The sequence below is a fragment of the Daldinia decipiens genome (assembly GCF_022478715.1).
Source record: "Daldinia decipiens strain CBS 113046 unplaced genomic scaffold F4813scaffold_33, whole genome shotgun sequence".
NCBI classification, from domain to species: Eukaryota; Fungi; Ascomycota; class Sordariomycetes; order Xylariales; family Hypoxylaceae; genus Daldinia; species Daldinia decipiens.
This window is the reverse complement of record NW_026054576.1, coordinates 407,163-428,162: the sequence shown is the minus strand read 5'-3', so window position 1 is coordinate 428,162 and position 21,000 is coordinate 407,163. Positions and strand designations below refer to the sequence as shown.

General features: G+C 45.1%; 6 protein-coding genes across 6 annotated transcripts; 4 read left to right on the top strand and 2 right to left on the bottom strand.

The window, feature by feature from the left end:
• Positions 1-4,604: 4,604 nt before the first annotated feature.
• F4813DRAFT_194328 (uncharacterized protein) lies at positions 4,605-6,970 on the bottom strand. The gene is made up of 2 exons (XM_049239474.1): positions 6,881-6,970; positions 4,605-6,820 (listed from the first exon to the last, which is right to left on the bottom strand). The coding sequence occupies exon 2, from the start codon at positions 6,799-6,801 to the stop codon at positions 5,176-5,178; it is 1,626 nt and encodes a 541-aa protein (XP_049096965.1). The 5' UTR covers positions 6,802-6,820; positions 6,881-6,970; the 3' UTR covers positions 4,605-5,175.
• A 380-nt stretch (positions 6,971-7,350) lies between these two features.
• On the bottom strand, positions 7,351-9,331 carry F4813DRAFT_369180 (uncharacterized protein). Its single transcript, XM_049244398.1, has 4 exons — positions 8,948-9,331; positions 8,758-8,868; positions 8,526-8,702; positions 7,351-8,432 (listed from the first exon to the last, which is right to left on the bottom strand). Exons 1-4 carry the CDS (start codon positions 9,075-9,077, stop codon positions 7,861-7,863), a joined length of 990 nt encoding a protein of 329 aa, XP_049096964.1. The 5' UTR covers positions 9,078-9,331; the 3' UTR covers positions 7,351-7,860.
• On the top strand, positions 9,099-12,190 carry F4813DRAFT_392248 (uncharacterized protein; the record flags this gene model as incomplete). Its single annotated transcript, XM_049247256.1, has 4 exons — positions 9,099-9,178; positions 10,879-11,177; positions 11,234-11,364; positions 11,420-12,190. The coding sequence occupies 4 exons, from the start codon at positions 9,099-9,101 to the stop codon at positions 12,188-12,190; spliced, it is 1,281 nt and encodes a 426-aa protein (XP_049096963.1).
• A 668-nt stretch (positions 12,191-12,858) lies between these two features.
• Positions 12,859-14,938, top strand: F4813DRAFT_392247 (arginyl-tRNA synthetase; the record flags this gene model as incomplete). Its single annotated transcript, XM_049247255.1, has 4 exons — positions 12,859-13,149; positions 13,205-14,262; positions 14,315-14,464; positions 14,521-14,938. The coding sequence occupies 4 exons, from the start codon at positions 12,859-12,861 to the stop codon at positions 14,936-14,938; spliced, it is 1,917 nt and encodes a 638-aa protein (XP_049096962.1).
• Positions 14,939-17,935: 2,997 nt separating this feature from the next.
• F4813DRAFT_194221 (uncharacterized protein) lies at positions 17,936-19,658 on the top strand. The gene is made up of 2 exons (XM_049239472.1): positions 17,936-19,265; positions 19,323-19,658. The coding sequence occupies exon 1, from the start codon at positions 18,238-18,240 to the stop codon at positions 19,147-19,149; it is 912 nt and encodes a 303-aa protein (XP_049096961.1). The 5' UTR covers positions 17,936-18,237; the 3' UTR covers positions 19,150-19,265; positions 19,323-19,658.
• Positions 19,656-20,860, top strand: F4813DRAFT_194226 (carbohydrate-binding module family 18 protein). Its single transcript, XM_049239473.1, has 2 exons — positions 19,656-20,456; positions 20,528-20,860. The coding sequence occupies exons 1-2, from the start codon at positions 20,110-20,112 to the stop codon at positions 20,601-20,603; spliced, it is 423 nt and encodes a 140-aa protein (XP_049096960.1). The 5' UTR covers positions 19,656-20,109; the 3' UTR covers positions 20,604-20,860.
• The last annotated feature ends 140 nt before the right edge of the window (positions 20,861-21,000 follow it).

The window sequence follows — 21,000 nt, the reverse complement described above, 5'->3', positions numbered from 1 at the left end:
AAAAGGGATCTCTCCGTGACCTATAGTATTAGTATAGTTGTTAGAAAATTTCACAACGTCTTCGTAAGTGTTCAGCCTCAGATTCCTAATTCCACCCAGATCCCGAATACCATAACCAAGTTCACTAGTTGATCAATCAAGCGAGTACCGCGGCCCAAATGAGACTGGGGATACGTTGCAGAAGCAAGGAAGTAGAAACAAATTACCTCTTCCAGGGTCCCCACGGCTGTCTGTAGTTTGAAACATGATGCCTGATCGACTGATACCAATAGAGATGGAATATGCTGAAAAAGGTGCAGTTGTTGAATGTATTAGAAACAAATCAAAGGCCTATCACAGATCTTGGGTTTCTTGGCCTTTGAATTTCAAGTCTCAAGTGATAAAAGCTGTTATCTGTAAGAAAAGGTAGTATCAAAAGTGTCAACTAGATAGTATATAAAGACCAGGGGCACAGCATGATAGCTAGCCAACACCTGGAATAGCTAAGGGTGCGCACTGGCTGGATCTATGGAAAATAAAAAGCGAGAATAAGTAGCTTACCTTTTGTAAATAAACCAAGGTTCGAGCAGTCTCGGAGAAATGACGCTGGCAGATCTGAGCAGTAAAGTACTGACTTGAATGCCTAGCTCGTGGAGACTTAGCCAAAACTCCTATAGTAGCAATGGTTAGTCAAGACCTAGTTTGTATTTCTGTGGGAGAATAACACTTAGATGTTAAGAAAGGAGAGTTAAATGGACCCGATAGAAGGCAACTGTAAAAGTTTCTTGTTCGTTGCGGTTAGTACATGACTGCGCTGTAGAGTGAAGGGTTAAGGAACAGTTGATCGCGTCGATAGGGGTGCTGCTGTTAGGAACACAGGAAAAAGCAGGCAGCTTTTTCAGCTGTTGCATTCGCGCACAAAATCGTGCAGAGAGAAATGAAATGGTATTTCATTGCAGAAGGGTACGTGGGAATGAAGAGAATAGAAACTAAATGGTTAAACATAGGCTAAAGACTGAAATGGAAAAGACTTACCTTGAACAGAAAGGGGACTGCGTAAATATGACAGGGGTTTGCGGAGGAAAGGAAAGAAAAGTGAATGGGGGATTTGTTACGGGGGAAGACATACAAAAGAGAAGAGTGCTGATTAGATGTTCGAGTTTTAGGGCAAGGTAGGAACGCGATTTGCCTTCGCGTCTGTATGGTCGCGACGCGTCTAGGGGCAGTCACGAAGAAACGAAAGAAGGTACAAAGTCCAAAATACGCCAACCAACAATAAGAGAAACCTGACATGCAAAGAGGCATTGAATTAAGACTTACATAAAGCAGGATGATATATGCAAAGAATAATTCAAATCCGAGAGGAACGGGTTGCAAAAGAAGCTGCAAATAGGTTTAAAGATTAAACATGATTTGGTATAAATAAGGAGTTGGGTTTCAACCTTTGATGGCAATACTAATAAGCCTATCTACTTCACCTTGCTCAAGTAGACCTTCTTTTAATATGAGTAGCAATACAAAATAAATCCAATCGCAGGTAGTCATGTTATATTGCCAAGCTTTTGTGTTTTTCTCTATTCGTACCTACTCTCGGATCTGAATATTTTACTCTATTATTTTATAAGTTGATATCTTCCTCATTCCCCCCATATATAACTCTATGGGTATTTGTCTAACTAGTAGCTTAAACAAATGTATAAATAGGAAATGGATGATATTCAAGAAGTAATATCTAAGCTCAGCCTGCCAGAAGACGACAGCCTTACATAAAATATATAAGCTCCAGCTATATACACCGAGGATACCGTTTTTAGATAGTATACCCGGAATCCTGGCAGAATCCTAGAATGCCGCAGGTTCTAATGTTATTGACCCGGCTGTTGCTGCGTATTTATTCGGAAATTTTCTCATATCATCACTTAAGGAGAATGTATTACGAGTATCGTCTGAAAACTTAACTCCTTAGGACCATTGATTAATGTTCGAGTTATGAATGGTCTATGTTGATGGTAGTACGTATTCGTTCTCCCCAGCTCTTGATCCAATACAGCTATTATACAGTTATTATTCTCGGCTGTGTACTTCTCATGCTGGTGAGCAGCCTAGTCCAGCCGTTTCCTTCTCGATAATCTGCAGTCTTCCTTGATATTAAAGGTTTGGCCTAGTTGATCAATATTTGCTAGTAACTTTCTAGTACTCCTCATCCTAGCTTGTTACCCCTTGTAGTGTTTGAGAAGCTTCGTTGTTGGATATTAAATTGCGGAAAATTATGTTACGAGGGAATTGTCGTTATTGGATATGAGACACTACGATTTTAATGCGCACTAGGTCTACGTCAGAGAACCAAGCTTGGGATAGTATCAGACTAGGGTTCATTTGAAATCACAATTATTTCTTAGGTTTTAACTACGAGCCCGCAGAGACGGGATACCTATGTCGTAGAAGATATTGTAAAAGGTTTAAGTGATAGATAGATGTACGTAGACAAGTCTTCATCTTGAAAGGATGAAAGACATGTTTCGTATACTTGAAATAGTACGAAGCAATATTAGATAGACAATCAATCACCATGTCTGCTCTCACGTATAATGTAAATAAATCATGCCACAGAAAAGGTAGTATTTCGAGGAAAGGATTGGCTAGCTGGTAGTTATAACACACGTTCTCCTATTGTTCTTCGATAAACCAACTCTTCGAATCGTCTAAGAATCCTCTCAAAGTTATAACCCATCGAGAAATTAAAGGTAGTATCGAAAACGCCTAGTAGCTTGGCGCGGTTGAAGAGTGAAGTGGAATCGGGCGAAGGAGCAAACTCAACTCATCTGTGGATGATGGATGGTCGCTTATTTGCCGCACGAGCAGCTGGTGCCGCATTCGCCTGTTGGAGAATAGAGTCAGCATTGCTATTTAGAAATGAAGATAGTTGGCATAGCGGGGTTAGATAAGACCATGTGGATGACTTACAGTTGTCAGCACAGCCGCAGTCGCCCTTCATTTTGAATGGTAGTTGGTTTATAAGGTGCTGAAATAGCTTTGGTGATATTATTGGTTAAGCTTGATCTTGATCTGATCGTAAGTATATGTGTGCGTGTAGGTGGAAAGTTGATAGAGAAGAGGGACATGTAGCAACCTTTTATATTGTTGATAAGTGTTCCGGACGTGGGTCTATGGATGTTCCGAATCAGGGTAAGCATAGAGATAAGTGGCCAATCAAGGAATGCAAACTGACGATGCGCCGTTTGTGCGGGGTTTGCGCTTTTTCAGCGCGATGTCGCCCTGTCTCACCACACCACCACAACCCCCCCAACCTAGTTTTCCAACAATCCTAAAACGGAAGCTAATTTTTAGCTAGCTTGATTTAACCGGGATCTCGAGTTGCCAATCAGCTAGTTTCCAATCAGATGACGCATGTGTATGATGTGTGTAGGGGTATACCACGCACAAGTCGCGCAAAAAGAAGTTACATTTCTGGATATAAACGGGGCGTTTATGTGATAAGCTTCAAAGAATCAGTTAGTTGTTTCTTTACTTAATAGCTAACCTAGACAATTTGAGAGGTTTGTGCGTTATTGTCAGCCTATGGATCAGGGTTCTCTTTGTATCTAACCTCTTTCCTTTTGGTAGTACATGAGATTAAGCTGAGACACTCTTTGCTCTTCTAGAAATCAAAGACTTTTAAGTAGCTCTCTAGGCTACTTCTATATGATAAGAGCCATGTTTCGAAGAGTCTCCTCCTGGTCTACCCATGATATCGCATATCCTCTCTGCGTAGTGGCTTGATTCGCAACGGCTTTGTAATGCCGACGAGCGTGCCTCCCACTGTCTGAGCTAATTTTCATTCGAGCTCCCACATCCGGGGCCCAGTCTAGGACGTGAGCTTGTTACCCTGCGTGTACATAAGCTGTGTGTGTAATGGTTCGGGTGGGCTGCACGACAGACAGCTGCAATGCGTTACAGTTACATCGCAGATCCTCATTCTTCTATCATTCGCCATCCGCGGTTCGCGACTCTTAGAAGCTCCTTGCCACCGACGAACTCCTCTACTCTCCATTCTACGAATTGTATAATATGCATAATCTTCCAGGGTTTAAGCAGGCTATCCCGCAGACTGCACGACTGGTGTGGTATTTGTAAGGCGGATTCCGTCGGGACGTAATGTGATACCCCAAATTACCTCGTCGTAGTCCTCCCACGTTGTCAGTATTGGTCGTATTTTGTGAATACGTATGTCATCCCGCCTTATCGCAATTCAGTATAGGCAATTTTAGCATAATTTACTAGTCACCTAGGAGTTACAGTTTCTTTGAACAGGAGAATATTATGAATATCTGAAAAGAACCGTCAGTAATACTCGAGAAAGCATGGGCAAGACAATAGGGTTGGTAGTATTCAACTGAGGTAGGTTTCTGACGTAATATATTCCTCGGATATTTGATAACGTTTCGGTGTGATTTCGAACAGTATCATGGGATAATGCATAGGAAGAAGCCGGATTAAGCAGGCTGTGTATGTGTGTGATAGTAGCTTGTACTTATCTTACATCATACAATGATACCTGCGGGGATCTTTGGTCAGCAGGCCTAACTCTGCTTCTCGAAGTATCATAAATGTCTATGAGAATTCCCAAGTCCAAGGTAAACGTTATCTACGTCGGGGTACACTTTGGCTTCGGTGCCAACCCAGTTTCAAAGACAGGATGAATATAGAGCCGGGTAGCAAATAAGTTATACTCAGCACAACGTTGCGCTATATGGAATCTTGACACAGACCGAGGAGCAGGAGAAATTGTTTAAATATGATGTAGTTCGACTTACATAAATGTTGCTCTAGTCTTACTAAGGAGTCAGTTACTGGGCACCGTCGAAAGAGATATTAATGATGAGACCAAGAGGGCGTTTGGTCTAACCTCACATACAATACACGATAGTCTCATTTTGCTTCCCTTTCGAGAGCGAGCAGTCTCCCCGACAGGGGCCACCGGAGGCATCTAGGACCTAAGCTATTGGCTTGAGTTTTCAACGCATTTATTTGGGAAGCTTCGACAGCAAAACGTTTCAATTAGCATGACTCATTGTGCTACAAGACTTCATGGTTAAATACAGTACGTTATTTGTGTCTTATAGGGCATCAAGCTAGGTTCTAACCCGTCGAGTCATATAATCCACATATTATAGCTCGTGGAAACAAGACTTATGGCTAGATGGGGACCGCGAAACGGGGGGCAATACTCATTGGGCCTGATCCCGTCCGAAGAACTTTAGCCACGACTCCAAGTCCGCCCGTTAATCCTCCCCCCAGGTCCGTAGATACGGCATTCTCCTGCCAGCCGCAGGACACATATAGTTCTCCATCTTTCGCCGCGACAAGGCAAGCTCCGAGCGCTGCGCCATGAACTTCGGAGCTGATGGAGAATATCGACTTATCGATGGACCACCTGGAATTTGCCCCCGTAAAAGCATCCGAGGCGCCTTCTACAGAATTTTTAATGTCGCTTAAAGACGAAGGGGCTTTACCATCGATAACTCCTATATTAGACACGGCGACTGAGTGGGATCTTGGCTTCTCCAACCGCTCTTTCAGCAACGCGCGAAAGTCGGAGATGAACTTCATTAGACCCATCTGGTCGTTCTTGGTTCCCTCGTCTAGTCTCTTTACTAAGTCGCCACGCACCGTTTTCGCGACGGGCCATATTAAGGATTGGAGAGCGAGCATACGACGCTCGACCATTTCTTGATCCTTGAAATACTCTTCGGGCTCGCATCTTTTATCTTCCGAATGTTTAAGTGCCCGGTGAGAAGAATCGTTAATAACACTCGCCGTCCTGATCTTCGTAACCCATTCCTCATCGAACACATGATCTACCGTCGTCATGTAATTTCCCATAGTCCGTACGAGATCTACATCTCTCACCTCGGCCTTTGCCTTCTCATTCAACGCTCGCCTCATCAGCGGACGCCAATTTACGATTGTAGACCCTCGGAACGCGCGCGCTTGCTCGTCCGATAATCTGCATGCGAGACTGGCATGCGCGAGCGCCTGTAGTAGGCCTGTCAGAGTAGTACGGTGAACGCGGCATGCTGTTATGATATTTTGTAGAGCGATATGAGATATGCCAAAGTGTCGGTACTCCGACGCGTAATGCCCAGGCCGGAGGGGCGCCCAGGCCGCGCGCAACTCCACTTTGGATTTGGCCTGCAGCACTGCCGGCTTGAACTCATTCCACAGTGTGGCCAGCGTGAATCCTATTCCGACGGGGAAGTCGCATAATGAGTGAAGTGACGGTAGTAAGTCTCTTTGCCGGGCAAGAGGTATTGTGAGAATACGAGTTTCCGGGTTAAATTCTTCGGGCACCGAATTATTATTGCCATTTAGATGCCGCAGCATATCTTCGTGAAATGTCTTTGCGCTAATACCGTCAGCGTGAGAGTGACCCCATTCCCATATGATGTCGATGAATCCCCCGCTCTCAATGCTTAATATAAGAATACGCCATGCTGGTGCTGTCTCGGGCTGTTCCACCTTGATATTGAGACGTCTCTTGATAAGAGCTTCAAGTTCGATATCATAGTCCTTGCCGCCGTCGAGATGGCGCCATTCGATGTGACGGGAAAAGTCGACTGCATCTAGCTCGACGAAAGCGGGCATACGACTGTGTTCACCTCGTAAACCAACACGTAGAAGAGGGTGTTCTAGCAGGATCCGGGAGATAGCCGACTCAACTGTCTGCTGCAATTTTGTATACGACTCTACTGGAAGGAGGGTTGCAGGCACCGCAAACCTGCATGTGAGCATAGAGCTCCGGTAAAGGTCCAGCGAGAGCATGGCTGCCTCGAAGCGTTCTCTGCGTTGATATTTCCATTGGACTTGGTTCTGAGACCGAATGGCATGGAAGTAATTGTACATACAAATATCCGAGGGGTCTAACGACTTTTGCCTCGTCTTTTATTCTCGCCAGCTGGCCATTCTTCTTTATGTCGCCCATCGTCGCCCATCAATTTTAGGACCGGGTTGTTCTAATAGCGAAAGTTTACACTTCTAATGTAGTACTTCGGAAGCGGAATGTCGTGATAGGTGCGGCGGGGAATACAAATATGTGAAAGATGATAGTTGAAATATCTACTGTAGAGCTAAAACGGTTTAAATGTCGACCACGAGATATTATAGACACGTACGAAAGCTTCAGTTTAGACCGTCGCCGAGTACCTATTTATATCGCATGTCATGACGGGTTCGGCCCGCTCGGCCTCCTCGGGCAACCGACTACTACGGCGAAGCAGCATGAAGGGGTGGAATATACGACCCGGGGCTGTGTGGCGCGTTCTATTATTCAAACCAAGCGATTGAAATTCATATACGATATGGCGATATGATGCAGGTGCTATATTCTTGCTAAAGGCTATCTAACTGCTGACTGGCAAACTTATTGCTTGTGAAGTGATGCTGGCGAACCGATAGTCTTACACCAGCTGCTTGGCAGAAGAGTATCTAGTTAGCCCATTCCTAATTCCTGTGTATAACTACGCGTTAATTATAATTAATGAATAATGAAAAGGGTTAAATCAACTAAGTAGATAGCCCAGTTCATTGTATTATATGAATACGTACATATATGATAAAAGGTAAGTATGTGTCTATTCGCTTCACCTAAGCTAGAAGAGCGTGACGATTGGGCTTGATACGAAGAAAATCCTAGTATCTTCCAAGCACCTTAAATGCTTGTTCCTATCCTGAAACTTGATAACATACCATATCACGATCCATCCTTAACGCCGTGTGATGCAATGCCGGGCATTATGAATGCTTGCGAGACGAAATAAAGGAAAGAGGACGTATGTACAGATAATAATGGCAAATAGGTCAGCTCCGCCAGGGGAAACGCGGCTACTCGGTGCGCTGCTTCTTACCCCGGCCACGCCTAGCAAGGAATTTCTCGCGACCGCCGACATCCTTCCAGTATTGATCCAGAGCCTCTGGGGCAATCTTTTTCAGCTTGGATTCGGCTTCGAACGATGTCTCGCCCCGCGTGGGCGGATGACCGACCCATTGAACTTCGAATTCGAACCCGCCTCTAACTTTCTTTTCGTGACCGAGCAGCTTAAAGACGTGGTAGGTCTCGATGGGAGCGTTTTTAGGTTTAATGAAGAGGGCATTGATGCGACCGCCTTGGGCTTTCCAGTATGCGTATAGCGTCTCTTCTGCGCCTTGTTGAATTTCTTCCTCAGCCTCCCAAGTAGCATCATCCTTGCTCTCTCCAGCCCAGTGGACTAGGAGCTCGACACTGCCGTCCTGGGCCATTCTGTGCTGAAGAAGGGCCTGAACTTCTTTTTCTTCGCGTTCATCGGCTTCGGTTAGCGTCTGATCTGTCCGGCTCACTTCCGTCGCCTTCTCTTTACCCTTTGTATCATTTCCGACGTGGTTGTTATCGGCAGACTCGGGCTTGTCATTAGAAGGTTCTACGAGGCGCGGGAATCATTAGCTTGGAACTCGGAAGGGTCATATGGTGAAGATGCAAAAAAAAAAAAAAAAAAAAAAAAATACATGCGTACCAGGGACGCCCATATTAGCCACCGGGACGAGTGAGTTTTTACTGGACTCTTCTTCAGGCTGAGGATGTAATCGTGCCGCTTCGGGCTCTTGTGCGCGGGCTAAATTTGCTGCGGCGTCGACGCGTAGGCTATCTGCTACTTCGCCTCTTCGAGTACCCGACGAACGGCTTCGGCGCTCTATAATACATGTTAGTTACGATCCGATGGACGATAGCTGACCTTCTAGACGTACTGTTAGTCTTGCTTGCCGATGACGGTCGTGCTTTTGTGCTAGAGTTTGGTGCTTCTGAAGAAATGCGCGATCGAGTGCGCTGAGTCGAAGGCGTCTTTTGGATTGGTTCGTCTGTTTGCTTGGATTAATACTATGATAGACAAAGAGCAAGGCTTCCGAATAAGCGATTATTATATCGCCGTCTTCTTACCATCGTCTATCTCATCATAAGGGTCGCTCTTAGCCTTTCGCTTGGTGCCACGCGATTCCTTGTCGCCGTTTACCGATTTGGGCGCGGGTGACGACTTGGCGAATATATTGTTAAGGATGCTCGACATCATGGGGATGAAGTAGACGCGAAGATGCGAAGAGAACAGAAAGTTGGTGGCGCGGGAGCTTTAGAGATGGGAACAGCTCGAGGTCTGGAGTGGGTGATGACTTGGTAAGTCTATTAAGAAGCTTTCTGAAAGCTTTCAAAAGACTTGAAGTAGCGCGGCAACAGAATGGTGGAACCGCGACTTTTTTGTCACTGCATGTGGAATGACGAAGAAGTTGCTGGCCCTGGGAACTGACGTTGGGACCCGGGGTTTTAATTGTTATTAGATACTTATAGGAAAGGGGCTTTCTTGACTATAGAAGAAGTACTTTCCAACACAAGCTTCAGAAGTCTACCTATGTGCTATACTCATTAGGAAATGGACCGTGCACGTACCGCCAATGCTGAGCCTAATTGATCTGTACTGTACATACCTTAGGTATCTCATCCTACATCTTATCCTGACAACTCATAAGTTACCAAGTTACCAATCTACCTTATGCTAACTACATAAAGAAAAGTAAAAGCTATGAGGCCATGTAATATGATTTCCGATATATCTATCTGCACTACTGTCTCTGGATTAGTTTAGAAGGCTTCATTTCGTTACGAGCTTTATCTCCCTAATGTGATCCTTTATCTAGGTACCTAAAGGACAGAGTTTAGCCAACGGTTCGTACGCGCTCTACGAAACCCCTTATAGTTGAACCAATCAGGCTTCATATCATATAAAAATAAAGCGTGGCAATCGAAAGTGTAGTACTTTACTATAGTACTTCTCAAGTTTGATTTGACTCTGCCTTTTTTCGCGTAAGTTGTTGCGAGCATGACTACACCCAATTTGCTGCCATAACATACTATAGGTACAGTCTCTACGGAAAGCTGTAAAGAGCCAGATTTTTACCAGGATGATCAGTCGCCAGCCTGCCTCGAAAATTAATGGCCGGGTCTTGGCATTTTCCTTTAAAAACAACACCATATATTATATGCAAACAAAGCATTGCAATACGAAATAAGAAACATAAAAAAGTATTTACAGGTTATTTAGCCATTTTAACTGTCGTATGTACTTTTTGTAATTTTTATCCTTTAAAATTGGTCAAATTATATATATGTTAATATCAAGTGTTCAAATGCCAGGACCCGGCCATTAATTTTTAAGGCAGGCTGGTCGCCAAGTTAGATGTCTATTATTTTGTCTGGCTAGGGCCCAAGTACGCCGGTGTGATTGACCCGGAAAGGTATATGAATTATCGCAATTATCTCCATACACATTCTTCAACCCATTCTAAAGAGATGTTTGCAGGTGGCTTTAAAAGTTGAAAGTGGGTTTCGCGTGGTCGGATACTTACCTCGTTAAGAAAAATATTCGACATAATAATCCTTTGTAAATTCGTGATATTTTAAAGGTTTGGCAGTAGCCACTTTACTCAACCGTATCTGAGACCTGATGATGGGATGCTAAATGTGCTTTCCCCCCCTTATTCTGGATGGCATATTTGTGATAATTACCTGAAAAGCTAAGGCTAAGTGGGATAGCGCCGGTTTATTCTCAGGCTCTTATTTAATCCATTATGATTCATAATGACTTAGAATGATGTGCATTCGCATATACGCTTGTGAAGTTTGTCGAAGGACTGTAGCGTCTAGTTTTAAGCAGCTCTCGGCCTTCTATTATTTACCGCTATAAACTCGAGCTTAACATAAGAGACTTTGATAGTAGGAATCGAGAGTAAGTAGACATGATGAATTGATGAAGGTTTCTCTTGAACCTCTCATGATCCAACCTATCTCCCGTTTTGAGATAATACTTAAATCGAGTGAAGCATGGCAAAGTCGGATGGACACGGCCTTGTTTTCGGAGGTACTGGCCTTATTGGTTGGGGCGTCGTCAACGAATTGCTCTCGGGTTATCCTGAACAGGGGGTGTTCAACAGAGTCACCGCAGTCACCAACCGTTTGCTCAAGTCGGAAGATACGTACTGGCCAGAGGCATTGCCAGGCTTACCTGAACTTCAGATATGCTCAGGAGTTGACCTCTTGAACGGAACTGGCGAAGACCTCGCGGCTACTCTAGAAAAGAGGGTACCAGGCATCCAGGGCGTCACTCATGTCTTCTACTTTGGTTCGTAGCACCTACACACCAATATTACCGCAGCTATAATCGCTGACTGAAGACAGTCTTTACTTCTTTTTTAAATGATTTTGAACAAGAGCGTGCATTAAACTGCGGTTTAATGCAAAAGGTGGCAACAGCCGTAAATATGCTCTGTCTCAGCCTTCAGTCTTTCGTTTACTCAGGGGGCACCCGGGTAAGTACCTGGGCTTTATTGAACGAGTTTGCGAACTGATACTAATGTGACAAAGGGATATGGCATCTATAACCCGAGCATCAATTTCAAAACTCCTCTCGAGGAACACATGACCAGCCAGCTTCCCGAGGATTGCGCTAAAATTGTCGCATATCCATGGTTTAGGGAGATACTCACCGAGGCCGCAATTGGCCACGGATGGACCTGGACGGAAGTCTGCCCTGATGTCGTCGTTGGCTTCAGCCCGATAGGCTCCGGTTACTCACTCGCACTCCACTGGGCGCAATATCTCTCGTTATATGCCTTCAATCACGGTATCTCGGGCTCAAATGCTGAGAAAAGGGTAGAGATTTCCTTTCCTGGGAGCAAGGCTGGCTTCGACGCCCGGTTTACCCAGGTCTCTGCTCGCATTTTGGGACGGATCAGCATTTTCGCATCGCTCAACCCAGACAAGCTCGGTAGACAGGTCATCAATACGCTCGATGATCCGACTCCTACAACATTCCGCGAGCTGTGGCCAGAGATTACGGGTTGGTTCGGCCTGGTAGGCGTTGGCCCTTCTGGAGATGAGGACTCCTCGCTCACTCCGAGCGAATACATCGCAAAACACAAGCATCTCTTCGAGGAACATGGGCATCCAAAGGGTGTCACGGCCGGAGTCGGTGCTGGCAGCAAACAGCTTGATACCGTCGGGTACTGGCTAAATTTCGACCGAGAGCTAAGCGCTAATAAGCTCCGATCTGCCGGCTTCCTTGAACAACAGTTTCCGGCTCATTCATGGGAGGAAGCTTTTAGGAGGCTCAGACTCGCTGGTATCATCTTTTAATTGTGATACAAATATGATCTCCTGTATCGAATATAGTCTCACCAGCTGTGGCCTTCCTACTGAATAGTTGGTTAAAGTTGAGCGAGAGATAGTTAAATGGTATATGACTTAGTTGTCGAGCTACGGCAATATGGTCCAAGGCTCTTCGTTAGGAAAAGACTTTTGGTAGTCTTTGATGCTTGAACGTGTATTTAAAAACGAAGCTCCCTCGGCTTTAGTGCATATGATTCCTCGCGCTCATAAGACGTAGGTATCCAAAACCTGTTAAGAAAGACTGCTATGTATAGGTACCTAAGCAGCATTCAAGGTACATGTACTTAGGTACCTAGGTACATAACCTTTGCATTGGCGCAAAGCCAATGAAAAGGCGCGTCGCGTAGGTGGGGGGAGGGGTAGAGGGGAAAATTCCAATGGGTTAAACAACAATTTCTTAAATGAGTTTAAAACTTGCTCTATGTATAATTCTAAACTGAGGCTCTAAATCGAGGTTCTAAATTCCAACTCGCATCTTCATGACCTCTCCTCACACTAGAACTATCATTGTTCGCACAGTTTGGCCACTTCGACATCGATATCGGCAATTATCTACTATCCCTCTTCGTCACTACCACTCTACTAAATCCAATCGACAACAATTGTTCACCTTTCAGAGACGCGCCGCTCGCAATATGGCCTCCGTCAGCAAAATAAATGAGACTCTCTTAAAGCTAGATAACCTAACACTCGAGTCTATCTCTGAGAAATACCCCACGACACATCCCAATGTCAATCCTTATGATTTCTACCGAGTACATATCAGCGAAGTCCTCGCCCCTATCACAGGCGTAGCCTCCGATAAGATTCACTCCGTCATCCAATGGACAAACTCCCTTGACAAGGGAGACTTCACCTTACCCATCCCCGCCCTCCGCATAAAGGGCGCAAAGCCGGACGCATTGGGGACCGAGTGGGCAGCCAAGGTAAGAGTCGCTTGGAGATATATCAGCGTACGCTGCTAACTACTTCTCTCCGTAGTTCCCCGAAGATGATCCCCTTTTCGAGAAACCCGTCGCTGCTGGCCCATTTCTCTCCTTCTTCGCCAAGGGCGCCCCTCTAACGCAGTTTCTTATTCCTATGATCCGCAACCTCGGTGCGGAATACGGCCGAAATCGTTTTCTCGGACTAAAAGACCCCAAGGACCCGAGCAAAGGAAAGAAGCGGATCGTCGTCGAGTTTAGTTCCCCTAACATTGCCAAGCCATTCCATGCGGGACATCTTCGTTCCACCATCATCGGAAGTTTTCTCGCAAACCTATACGAGGGTGCCGGTTGGGATGTTGTCAGGATCAACTATCTCGGCGATTGGGGGAAACAGTACGGTCTCTTAGCTCTAGCTTACGAGAGGTATGGAGACGAGGAAGCACTAAAAAAGGACCCTATTGATCACCTCTTTCGACTCTACGTTCGCATAAATGCCGAAAAAGAAGAGGAGTTGGCAACCATCGAGGCCAAGAAGAAAGAAGGCCAGGATGTTACAGAACTCTTGGCTAACAGCTTGGACGAGCAAGCTCGAGGATATTTCCGCAAGATGACGGACCGAGACGAAGAAGCCCTCGCATTATGGAAGCGCTTCAGAGATTTGAGCATTGTCCGATACAAAGCTACGTACGCTAGGCTGAACATCAAGTTCGACGAATATAGCGGCGAGAGTCAGGTCACCGAAGAGGCGATGGAAAAAGTAGCCAAGGAAATGGCCGAAAAGGGAATTACCCGAGAAGACCAGGGCGCCGTGCTCGTCGACTTTACAGAGCTCATACCAGGTAAAGAAGGTAAGCGGCTCGGGCGGACAGTTATCAGGAAGAGGGATGGGACTGCTTTATATCTCACCCGAGATATTGCAGAGCTTCTAGGTCGATACGAGAAGTACAAATTTGATCATATGATCTACGTCGTTGCTAGTCAGCAGGATCTTCATCTTCAGCAACTCTTCAAGATCATCGAACTCCTCGGCTACAAGGACGTTGCAGCTCGTTGCCAACACATAAATTTCGGACTGGTCCTGGGCATGAGTACCCGAAAAGGAACCGTCAAATTGTACGTCTTCAACTCAGCTTCTTGACGCCTAGCTAACCCTAAACTTTCGCAGCTTGGACGATATTTTGCGCGACTGTGCTGATCACATGCACGAAGTCATGCGGAAAAACGAGGCCAAATATTCCCAAGTAGAAGATCCCGAAGGCACCGCTGATACACTCGGAATCAGCAGCGTAATGACGCAGGATATGAGCGGGAAGAGGTACGTTATTGAGTCGACCTGTTAGCATGACGAGAGCTAACAAAATCGGTGGCTAGGGGTAATAATTATACCTTCGATCTGGCAGTGATGACGTCTTTCGAGGGAGACACCGGGCCTTACTTGCAATACGCGCACACTCGACTTTCGTCTATCAAGCGTCGAGCAGACGTCTCGGACGAGGAGTTAGCCAATGCGGATCTATCGCTCCTTACAGAACCTCATGCCGTCAACGTGGTCCGACTACTTGCCCAATGGCCGGACGTAGCCCAGAACACGCTACGGACCTTGGAGCCGACTACGGTGGTAACGTATCTCTTCAGGCTCACACACGTTATCAGTAGCAGCTATGACCACTTGCAAGTAGTCGGTAGCGATCCTGAGCTGAAGGCAGCCCGTATGGCATTGTATGATGCCGCCCGGATAGTAGTAGGAAACTGCATGCGATTACTCGGATTAAGTCCTCTTCAGAGGTAAGCTTATCCCAATACAGCGCTGGAGGCCATGTTCTAACATTTCGCAGGATGTAAAATACAGCTAGGAGTGCACATAAAGAGTGCTATTTCGATACTATTAACACGGAGACCACGCATTTGGCGCGCATTGGGGGTTACTTACGGCAAGAGTACCTATGTAGTTGAGGTCTATCTCGCCTAGCACCTTGCTAGACATTATACCACGCTGTCACAGTTGCGTTTGCTGCGTTTACCCGCAACTCCGCTCGCCAGCTGCAATTCTTGCATTTGTGAGTACGAGGGCAGGCCTACTATTCCAGTTTTTACCTCGTTTATCTAGCTGCTCCAATATGTCGACGAGTACCTAACCGTGGTAAAACCAAGTAGAACGATGAATGGCAATATCTATCTCTTGAGAGTTTCTAGAGATACCCATCGTCCTGACGATGTATGGTGTCGTAATTGAATTAATAAACCCATATAGCGGGACTACTTTTATTATGATATCGCGGTCGTGCATGGTTAGCAACTTCAATCATACAAAATGCCCTTACGATTTTATTAAAACTCGTGCCTAATTTCGAGCGTTGTTTTCAGCTATCAGCGCGTATGCAACCACCTAGCTTGCTCTGCCATTCTCTTACCAATGTAGTCCATATCAAAAACTCTCTACATATGATTATTTGGCAGTATATAGTTTATAGAAGACACATTTCATCCATTACGGTGACCAAGTATTTAGAGCTATTAAAACCAAGCCAATTAAGCCTTGGCCGAGGAACACCTTGGCAGACCTTAGAGCTACGGACTGTGTAGCCGACGAATCATGCAGCGCGGTTTCATAATGAGACAAGAATTACTTCAACCTGAAATCTTGTGAAATTAATATATAAGTCTACGATGCATGCTGCTCATTTTGATCAGTTCCATGATATGCAGTTCACCTAAGTCAAGGTAACGGATATGATGGAAGAGGCGGTTAGGAGGCCAAAGATAAGTGCCGTGAAGAGAAGCTTTACTACCATTTTAAATGTAAGTATGCCGGGAATATAAGTCAATAATAGGAAATACAACATGTTAATTAATATGACAGCGAATAAAGAACACTGAATGATCCGATCCCGACGTTTGGCTAGGTCAGCACAAACCCTCCGAACAAGGAAAAAGAAACTGCTGCCACGTCAGCAAATATGATTTTTATATGCCCACCAACTAATCAGGTATAACTTACACAGACTACGGCTATCATTATGCCTTTCCGTATTTCACCGGTATTTCTAGTCGTTTGCAAAAGTGTGTCTATAGTGGTTAAGTATTGTAGGTTACCAAACCCCGAAGCTATCGCCGAGATAAAAAAGATAAAAAAAAAAGATAAAAAAAAGCATGTCAAAGCCTTGCAAGATGAGAGATGGTTCAGAAAGCACATTCCTACATGTTTCAAATGGCTGGACCTACCAAGAGCCATGTTTTTATATCATAGACAGCTCGTTTTAGATCGTAGAAAACATATCTCGAACTTGTCTCATTTTCATATTCCACCAGGCAAGGCTATCCAGAGGCTTCTTCCAAGCGAAATACGAATATCAGACGTTAAATTCTCCTGAGGTCGGTTGGGCTGAGGCCTCGATGAGCGCGTTAAAACTGGCTTCGAGATAGAGGTCGACTTCTGAGTAAGGGGGTGGAGCAGCGTCGGAAATTTGTGCAAGCCTCCCATCCTGATCAGGTTCCTATAACTTGATTTCAAGTATATCCGGTACTTCTTGATCTCGAGGATGGCGTGTAGATAGTTATAAGACATCAAAGACGAATTAAGTTTGCGAATAATTATATATTCTTCTCTTCTGTATTGAATTGGGCTTTCTAAATCAAAGTCTCTAATTGGCCATTGAGCCCCTGTACCTTCCATTTTAGGACACGGGGATGCATAAGCCTCGTTCGCTCTATGCCGTATTCCAGGAGAAGGCCTTACCCTTTAGTTCCAGTAGGCCTATCTCGCAATTGTACAGAAACGAGGGTTGGAATTCCCCTTTAGATTCAACATGATGTATTATATTCGAAATAGTCGTTTTGGAAAATTGGGAAAATTGGGCCCTTGAATATTCTACCGTTTATGGTTGAAGAACGTTCTAAAAAGTTTCACAGGTTTGAAATTGGTGAAGTTATAAGGATATAAAGTGTCATTATTGTCATTTTATGTATGGTCACATTGGCACTCAATTTGTGGCCAAGTTATTATAGCAATAAAAGAATAAAAAATAAAAATAAAAGTCATAGTCTGTAACGTATTATTATTTTCATTCGCATAATTGTTGATTCTTTGATAAGGACTATATGCTAAAACATCAGTTTTCACCGAGAGCTGTTGTGATAAACCAAAAGTATCAAACATAGGTGATATGTACATGCATAGCACAAACCAGAAACCCCCACGTTAAAGGAAAGTTGGATGGAAATTATGTGGACAGAAAAATGTATGGGGTTCTCTACAGCTTGCGGAGCGACCTCCTCGCACCGAGCCCGCTATTCCCTTCTTGTAAAGTCGAGTTGTCAGGTGTCAGGTCATGGGAAATGAATAGCCCCGAAATCTCAACTCCACATCTCCACAGAGCTACCGGAACTACACCAAGACTAAAACTATGTATACGGTGAATAGGGTGGCTAGATCCTAAGTTGGCAGCGGAACGCCTCCGGTTCACTCCACAAGAGAGGCCCTCCATGCTTTTTCGCCGTGTCCATCTTCTAGCGTCCAACTTTCAAGAACTCCTCCAACTTCAAAAGTCTTCGCTCCCCACATAGAGCTATTCCCGCTTTGATCGTGGGGGTTTCGCTTACTCAAATACATACTATAGATGCTTCCCCTAACTACCGCATAGTTGACATAATCTACCGTGAAGAGGTAGGATAGTATTGGTACCGAGGTCAATACTCACCTCTAGACTCTAAGCCGCAAATAGGCCCAAAGCACATCCGACAATTTCAAAACAATGCAAATAGGATGAATTCCTGAATGGAAATATCCTGAGGCTAATTTTCCGAGGTCACGAGAAGTACAAGTGGAACGCAGGCGAGTGGCGTCAACCCTTACAGGGGGGATCCGACAGACCGAGTTCGGTTGACAAAAGCCCAGCAGCTACCTAATACTTACATAGTAAAAATTAAGGATCCATCAACTAAGATGAGCTGCGAATAGCTACGATGTTTAACTACCTAATGTAATACCGAAAATATGGTGCGTGCTTCTCGACTGGTCCAGTTTTTGCCTCCAGCGCCATTAATACTTGTGGTCGCCCTGATGTTTTTCATCCTCTTACTCTATCTTTAATGATATTCAACATGGCTTATGAGAGTAATATGGCTCGTATGACACTTAACGATCCCGAGGTCGACGATACGTTCCCAGAGAGGCACGTCCTCGATCATCCGTCTGAATTCAAGCCACAACTAGAAACTCAAGACGAGCACGCACATGCAGACTTTCCCGCGAGACATTTACGGAGGCGGCGGAGACGACGGTCGGAGAGCATAGAGGGTTACGAGATGAGGGATAGATATTGGGAAGCTATGGATATTATTGAACAAGATCTCACCGAAGCAACGAAGGCACCTGCTGTTTGGGATTACGTCTACGATCCAGTTTGCTTGCCTCCGTCGGGATTCGCTAAGACGCCCGGTATTCGACTGCTTGGAAGGCATCCAATTCGAAGAGCGTGGAGGCGTCTTAATAGCCGAGAGCATCCCGACCTAGGATCGACGCGGATAGTTGAAGGTATTATGCTATACGAGAGGGGCATGATACTTTCTCGACAGTTCCAATGTACGCATTGCCAGAAACGTCAGGGAATATCGCCCGAATGCATCGTTATGGATCCCGACGAAGAAGCCAAGGAACCACTAGAAAGCCTCGGTGGGCTTAGGTCAATATGCAGCAACTGTCTGTACGATGGACGGCAGTGCGACGCGCAGATCTCATCTAGACGGAATCAGCCTTCTAGAACGCCAACACCTAGTCAAATCAAGAGATCCTTCGCCTCAAATTTAGTTCATCTAGAAGTACTCGACCTAGTAGACAAGAAGCTAAAGTCGATAAAGGGGGACGGAAAAGAAGATGCACTTTCCCGAGCAAAGCAGATTGAGATGGCGGCTCTAGAAATCGCCCAGGAAGCACACGAATGGGGCCTGGGCATTAAGGAGAAACGTCGAAAGACTTTGACCGCAATGAAATCTACGAATTGAACCTCTGTTTCCGTCCACGAGAATCACCGAGGGGGGTTCATAACGCCTTAATATGCGATACTAAGTGAATAGGCCCTTAGGATTTTCGTGAAGTCACTATTCCTTGGTCAATTACAGTTAGTATATAGTATTGCACGGTAACTGATATTGGAGCACTGACTACAAAGGCTTAGGTACTTCGATTAAAAAATAACCATGGTTCATCGACATCGACAGTCATCATATGGGGAGAAAAGATACCGTACTAATTAATCGTTTCTGGTAGCGGCATCAGTCACACAAGCAAAACTAATAATTAGTCTTATACGATAGGGAATAAACCTCCAAACTTCCAAGTTTAGAAGCCTTTACAGATCAGACAACTGAGATTGCATTCAATATTAGGAGACTAATCTATATGACCTGTCAGACAATGGTCTTGGTGTTACCTAGGTGCGTTCTGCCTAAGTGAACGAGACCGGCGTTCGGATGCGTCCCTCGGGGGATGGCGTGATCCAAATTGGTCCCAAGACTCCGACAATCTCCAGTAGAATATGAATGAGATAGAGAGCCGCACGGCTCGTGGCCGAGGACACTTGCCGTTCGTTCTAGGCCGCTCAATTGGTTGCACCCCGAAGTAGCCAGAAGTAAGGGGAGTTCGGCTAAATCATACAATACGCAGCCGGGTTTCTATTACGGGAACTGACCCTGAAGATCTGCAACGCACCCCAGAGCGCCGAGACGATAAGCAATTTTAGCATCTATATTCCATCCATTTGGGTCTTTCGCTCGGGGAATGCGTACGCGCGTTCGCGGCCCAAGTCTATCGCATACGGAGATCCTGCCGAAAAGATGAGATCTACAGAGAATGGATCCGGGTAGTTATAAGAAATATAAGACCAAGCTATCACCCTGGGCACATTGGAAAATTATAGGAAAGCTACACCTGATCAATTAACCAATCTATTTACCATCGTTAACATGTTCGGCACCAAAGCAGCTCTTTTCACCATGCTGCTAGCCGCCACGGCTGTGTGGTCAGAAGTATCACCGGATGAGACATGTGGCATTGATAAGGCCGGCAATAAGAAAGGCTACACGTGTCCTGGAGAGAAGAAGTGTTGCTCGTCCAATGGCTATTGTGGCTCGACGGATGAATACTGCCTGAAGACTGTAGGGTGCCAGAGCAAATACTCTAACGCGACAGCCGCTTGCGTCGATCCCGTAGATGGCAAGACAATTTCGCCTGATGGCACTTGTGGATCCGAAGGGGCTGGTCAGTACGGCTACCGGTGCCCTACTGAGGGAGGATCTTGCTGCTCTGTCGCGTAAGTCGTATTTGGTCTCTTACAAGTTACTGGTTCGAGAGTATATAATTTGCTAACAAGCCGCATCTCAGGGGCTACTGCGGAAACACTACTGCTCACTGTCTCGCCGCAGAGGGTTGCCAAGCGACCTACGGAAAATGCCAGTAAATGAGAACCTACGAATGACAACTGTAGGATTTTCTTGTCTTGTCATGGTAGTATCATATGGAATAAAAACCAATGGGTACTTTGTGTCGAGGGATGATTTTTCAGATTGCTTGAAATTGAGATGGAACGGTAACGTTGGAGAATAGGAGATAATAATATCCAACCCGATAACAGAAGTGAATGATTAGATATTAGAGGCTTCGAGAATTAAAAATCAAAAATTTAGAGTATTTGTAGAAGAGGTAGTACAATATGTGAAGCATTTTATCTTGAGAAGTGACAGTAGAGTTGGCTTATATATTGATATAAAGACGTGCGCGGCAGATTCAAACCTTGGATAATTTGGATATATTTGAAGTCACACTAGATTATTTCATACTAGAGCGGATAAAGAAGT